At 54.7% G+C, this 6,000-nt stretch overlaps 1 protein-coding gene across 1 annotated transcript in view; it reads right to left on the bottom strand.

The window, feature by feature from the left end:
* Window positions 1-3,438: 3,438 nt before the first annotated feature.
* The window catches only part of PPARA (peroxisome proliferator activated receptor alpha), a 66,557-nt gene continuing 63,995 nt past the window's right edge, over window positions 3,439-6,000 (bottom strand). Inside the window, exon 7 of the mRNA XM_047067261.1 lies at window positions 3,439-4,741. Coding sequence (XP_046923217.1) covers window positions 4,494-4,741 — 248 coding nt within the window. The 3' untranslated portion in view covers window positions 3,439-4,493. The remainder of the gene's footprint in view (window positions 4,742-6,000) is intronic.

The following is a 6,000-nucleotide window of genomic DNA, read 5'->3' as shown; positions in this document are numbered from 1 at the left end:
AGCCCCATAAATCAGCTTGGACCAAGAGTTAGGAGAAGCCGGGCCACTTTTAAAAAAGGAGAACAAATACAGAGAGCCTGGCCTCGGGGCTGCCGAGTGCCGGGCAGTGCCAGTGCGGTGAAGACTGGCTACGTGGAAAAAATTTCCTCGGACGCTTCTTAATAGCCCTCAGTTGGTGGCACCGATCTCAGTCTGTGACGTGCACGGACAGTCGAATGTCCCTGCCATCCTGAATTGACATCACTGCCATGAACTTAAAGGCGTTAAGCAGGTGACCCCTCCAGGAACACCTGCAGGGGAGGACGGGGTCAGGCCACCCTGCTTGTTGGAAGTGCCGGTAGGAGGTGAAGTGTGCTTGCTACACCCGAGGCCAAAGACGCACAAGGCCAGCGGCCCTCACCCCGAGCCCAGATGTTTCCACTTGAACCTGGGATGATCTCCGCTGAGCCCCTCAAGAGGCTGGGAGCTGGAGGCTGCAGGAGCCTGTTTTGCGGGCGGTAAAGGTCCATGCCGTAGGTGGTGGGCCATGAGCGCCGGGCATGTTTTCCTAGTGGGACCCGAGCTTTGAAAGGTCACACGGGGAAGAGGCACTTTGAAGGTGGCTGGCTTTCCCTGCTTCCCCGGAAGCGCCCCGCGCAGGGCCAGGCTAGTGGCCCAGTCGGTCTTGAGAGCACCGGACTTGGTTGAAACTGTGCACCCCCTATTTAAACACAAGTTCGTAAGACACTGCAAAGACAGGTGTGGCCGCTGGGTCAAGACAAGGAAACCGTCGTGTATCCAGTGGCTAAGTATCAAATGCGCTTGGTGCCACTGTGGTTTGAAGAAGGGAGCAAGAGGCAGGGAAGGCCCAGAGTCAGCACAGGGCCACAGGTGCACCTACCAGGGGTGAGCCCTTGGAAGGTCACGGCCCAGCTAGGTTTGCTCGGAGGCACCTCCTCCCACCCTCGTCTGGCAGGCTTAGGCAGCCAGCAGGCTCAGGCGGAGGGGAGGCCCTCGGCGGGGCAGGTCAATGCAGGCAGTGACCTTTGTCATGTCTCCTAGACCCGGGTTCTGCTCAAACTCTGTGCCGCTAAACGGGGCGGCGACTTCTGCACACGTGTATCTCCGAGGCTCCCTTTAAACAACAAGCGTGCCTTCAGAAAGCAATAACCTTCCATCTCCGTGTGCGCAGTCAAGCAAAGAAAGGTGAGCCTGACTCCACGTGCTCCAGAAGGACCCCACGCGTTTTGTGCACCTTAATTTTAACAGTGCCTTTTGATGTAGCTCATTGAGGTAGCTGCTACGCTGTGGATTTGGGGAAACAGTAGTGGCTGAATGGACAGTTTACTTCTCACCGGACGTTGAACCAAGGATTGTACTTGTGCCTCGAGCTTCTGCTCAGATCGTGGGGTGCTGCCCGGTCTCGGGGACCGCCACACGACCCTTGAGGCTGCTCGTTTCCTTAGAGTTCTGGACGGCCCAGAGTAAGAAATGCATCCAAAACCCGGAAAGAAACGTTCTTGCTTTGAAAACGAAAAGAATCCCTTGACCACAGGGACAGCTCTTGCGGACATCCTGGAACGCCCTGGGCACCACGTTTCTTCTCCTGGACTTGAACGTTCTTACTCGTGTAGACGTATACGTACTCTTTAGGAAGATGCTCTCAATGCGTCTCGTCCGAGAGTCTGAGGAAGGCTGCGGGGAAACTCGAGCAAGGCGGGACGGACGGAGCAGCTCTCTGGCACTCCGGCGATTCCCCCGCGTGCTGATGCGGTGGCCAGCACCCTGGTTTTGATGATGCTGGGCCTCGCCGAAACGGCCGCGGGCGCGTGCAGCCCTCAGGGTGGCAGGGGCAGAATTCAGCGTGTGGGACGCCCGGCCGGACCCGCCCAGGAGGCAGAAGAGGAGGGACGCTGGGGGAATCGGGTGGAGAGGTCCGGCTGGCTCCCGGGCTCAGGATTCATCCTTGTCAGCCCTGCAAAGGCCGTTCGTAATCCTGTGGTCTCCCGGGCGTTTGGCATTTGTGGCTTGGTGAAGAGGGGAGCCGCCCCGTGGGCCAGTCCACCAGGAAGGAAGGGCTCCGGGCTCTGGCTTGAGGCTTCTTGAACCTGTTGTGTCCCATCTACTGAACTTCACGCTGACGTCAACTGAAACCCAGCAGGCACTGCATGCAGTTTAAAGAGTCCCTGCTGGAAATGCTACAGTATTTTGAACTGGTGAACAGTTTGTCCATCTGACTGTCAGTGGTCTGAGAAACTTTTCAATAGGTGACCCAAAATATTGAGTGGCGATTAGTGACTATTATTTAAAACGAATGTGTGATAAACGTGAACGAGTTCAAGTGGCTTTCGAGCTGAGGTCTCCGCGGCCTCCTCTGTGGCTTCACCGGGAACGTGGCTGGGAGTCTAGCTGGGCCCCGAGAGTGCCAAATGCTCGCCAACGCTAGGAACGCAGGACCTGTGGCTTTGTCAGCCTGTCGCCACAGGATGCGTGAAATAAGGAGTTTTTCAAAAATAAGTTTCATGAAAATAGAGACGGTGTGAGCGACTCTTCTGAAAGCCTGGGTCTCGAGGCTCACTTTCCGAGGCCACGTCTGTGAACAGCGTCTATCTGGGGCACCTCAGGAGAGAGGCCAGTGGTCAACAGAGGCAGCAAGGACCTGGCATCGGAATGTAGCCTCTGTCCCTGAACCTGTGGACAAGCCACGGCCCTTCGGCCCCACAGATCCAGGGAGCCCCGTCCTAGGGCAGGACGCGGACGCGCCTCTGACTCAAAGCTGAGCTCCCTTCTGATTTCGGATGACCTCTTGACTGGTGTCATCCATATGTGGAAATACTTTCACTTGCTTCCAACAGATCCTTTAACCGGATCTTTCCACAGAGTGAAAAGTGAAAAGTACCACTCACGTTTAATTCTGAAAAGGATGCGCCCGTTGTAGCGTGTGCCTTTTCCAGCTGAAACCTCAGCTGCCCTCTCTGTGGCTGCATTCCCGGGGTGCCGATCTTGGGAACTTGATCAATTTCAATCCTGATCATTCTTCCAACAGCAAATAGCATCGACCCGCTAGAGCCACATTTTCTAAAGACAGAGGGGGAGGGGCGCTGAGGGCACAACCAGGTCCTAAGTGCTGCTGGGAGGAGAGGTGGCCGGTGTCCCCGCCCCCCACCGGAAGCCTCAGCCCTGGCAGGCTCAGCCCGGCCTGGCTTGGAGGGCGGGGACTGCCGCCACCCTCCCATGGGACGCTCACCTTCCATGGTGGACAGAAAGAGAGAGTCTTTCCGGGTCCATATGTTCTAGACAGAAACCACGATCAACACTGCTTTCCTAACCAGACCAAGGTTGAGAAATGACCTTTAAGGCTGAAATAAGTATTTTAGGTGTTGGGAAAGCTACCACACGAAGGACTCTGTGCCTGCCCCCCTCACTCTCCAGGTGCCCCCCACCACCCCTGCCCTGGCCCGTGTCTGCCTCATTTTCTCCACTCTCGGGAGCAGCTGCTCTCACCAAGGGTTAAAAAAATAAAGCTGCCCATTTGAAAAAGTGACACAGGAAAAGACCAAGGAGCTGCCTTGACACACAGGGCTCAGAGGAACATCGACAGACCGTTTGTCAGTTTGCTCCTGAAAACGCTTTCGTGGCCCCCAGACAACCTGACTCGGTCGGTTCAGGTTTGGAAACAGAGGTCAGAGGAACAGAGAGCCTGACATACTTTCTTTTTGTCTTGCTCCTGCTGCCCACAGACGCCAGCTCGAAACGGGCAGGCCGTCAAGCCCAGGGGCGGTCTTGGGACGTGGCTTCCTGGGATCTTCCACACAAACCTGGAAGCGGGCCTTCGCGGCGCACTAGCTACAACCACAAAGACAGCGAAAACCAACCGGCCGCTGCGTCCCGGTGGCTTATCAGGCATATCTCGGAAACTTTAAATCCTCCGATTAAAAACCAGCATGCTGTCTTTCCTCACACGCGGGACACAGAATTAACACCTTCCCAATAAATATTTTACCACTTTTTACATACCTGACCTTTGGGTTCCTCTAGATTTACAGGATCATAAAAGTTAAAAAGTGCCGATTAGTTTTCAAAACGATACAGGAGCGCAAGAGTCAAAAGGTGGGGAAAAGAGGAGGCCGACCACATATGTCGAGGTCACCAGTTAACCCGACAGTAAATTGCTAACGCGACATGAAGAAATCCGCACTAACACCGGGTGAGTCAAAACCAGACGGCTGCGCGTCACCCCCCTTGACTTCCCAAGAACTGCATCTCGGCCACTTGTCACCAGCTTTTCAGTACTTGGCACGCTCTGAGAAGTCCTGGTGTGAAAGAAAGAGAGAGAGAGAGAGAGAGAAATGCGGACTAGGGTTCCGGTTACCTAGAGCTTTCGTCCCGTTCTCTGAGGTGAGAACGGTGGAGTTTGTGCAAAGTGGGCATGGCTCCCACTTGTCACGCGGTAGGGCTGTCGCCTCGGAAAGACCCTCGGAGAGCCGCGCGCTTCGCCGTTCGCTTCGCAGCCGTCAGTACATGTCCCGGTAGATTTCCTGCAGCAGCGGGTGCAGGGCGGCATCAGACTCCGTCTTCTTGATGACCTGTACGAGCTGCGCGTGCTCGGTGACCAGCTGCCGGAGGTCCGCCATTTTTTGCAGGAGCTTCGGGAAGAGGAAGACGTTGTCGGGATGGTTGCTTTGCAGGTGAAGTTTGAGCACGTGCACGATGCCCTCCTGCATTTTTTCAATGTGTCCCACGTTGAGAAGGCCCGGCCGATCTATCCTCGAAAGAAAGAAGAGGTGGTTGGGATCGTCACAGCGTTAGCGCCTTGTAACTATTTATCAGTGCGGGAAAGCAAACCTCCTTATTTTGTGTGACCTTTCTAAATTTTTTTTTTTTTTTACATTTATTCATTTTTGAGAGACAGAGCACAAGCGGGGGAGGAGCAGAGAGAGAGGAGGAGACACAGAATCCGAAGCAGGCTCCGGGCTCCCGAGCTGTCAGCACGGAGCCCGACGCGGGGCTGAAACTCACGAGCTGTGAGATCACGGCCTGAGCCGAAGTCGGACGCTCAACTGACTAAGCCACCCAGGCGCCCCTTGTATGACCTTTCTTTCTTTCTTTCTTTCTTTCTTTCTTTCTTTCTTTCTTTCTTTCTTTCTTTCTTAAATTTTTGTAATGTTTATTTATTTTTGAGAGAGAGAGAGAGAGAGCGAGTGTGTGAGCAGGGGAGGGGCACAGAGAGAGGGGGAGACACAGAATCCAAAACAGGCCCCGGGCTCCAGCTGTTAGCACAGAGCCTGATGCAGGGCTCAAGCTCATGGACTATGAGATCATGACCTGAGCCGGAGTCAGATGGCTAACCCACTGAGCCGCCCAGGCGTCCCTGACCCTTCTTTCTTCCACTGCCTGCCTTTCGATAATGACTCAGCCGGAAGACAACGTTCCTGGGCCCAGTAGGGGCAGACAGGACAGATACTCGGCCCTAAATATTTATACGGCCTTAACTCGACCAGCTCCCTCAGAGCGTGGCCCTTTCCTTATGCATGTCAGGAGAAGAACCCCAGAACATTAGGAGAACTTTACGTTCCGACGATGATGGAAACAACCAATGCTGCATAAGATGAAATGAAATTCTTCCTGAGTGAAAACTAGATATTCGCTTTCAGGTTTTCCGCCACTATTTCAGGAGTGGTGATTGTTTCAGAGGGGGTTTTGCAGTATAGACAGGAGTCTTCCGACATGATTCAGCCAAATAGGAAGTAGAGTGAGATGTGAGTAGGAGGGCAGACGCCAGCTAGACACGATGCTGCCCGAAGCCAGGGAGGAGATCTGAGATCTGCGCGGGAAGGGTCAACACTCACGGCGGGTGCCTTCCCTGGGGTAGTGCAACCTCAGCACCAGACTTCCTGGGCCGGTCTGAGACCACGTGTCCTGCCTTTGCTCCAGAAAGTACCCCGCCCCCACCGCTGTCCCCACAGGCAGTGGTCCCTTTAAAGCCCTGCTCCTTAGCTAGGATTTTTTAAAGGGTCGCTA

This window comes from Lynx rufus, unplaced genomic scaffold (genome assembly GCF_022079265.1).
Source record: "Lynx rufus isolate CCGP_SWC_20201006 ecotype Redwood Valley unplaced genomic scaffold, mLynRuf1.p SCAF_7, whole genome shotgun sequence".
In the NCBI taxonomy this organism is placed as follows: Eukaryota; Metazoa; Chordata; class Mammalia; order Carnivora; family Felidae; genus Lynx; species Lynx rufus.
The sequence above is the reverse complement of the archived record's forward strand: the minus strand, read 5'-3'. Positions and strand labels throughout refer to the sequence as shown.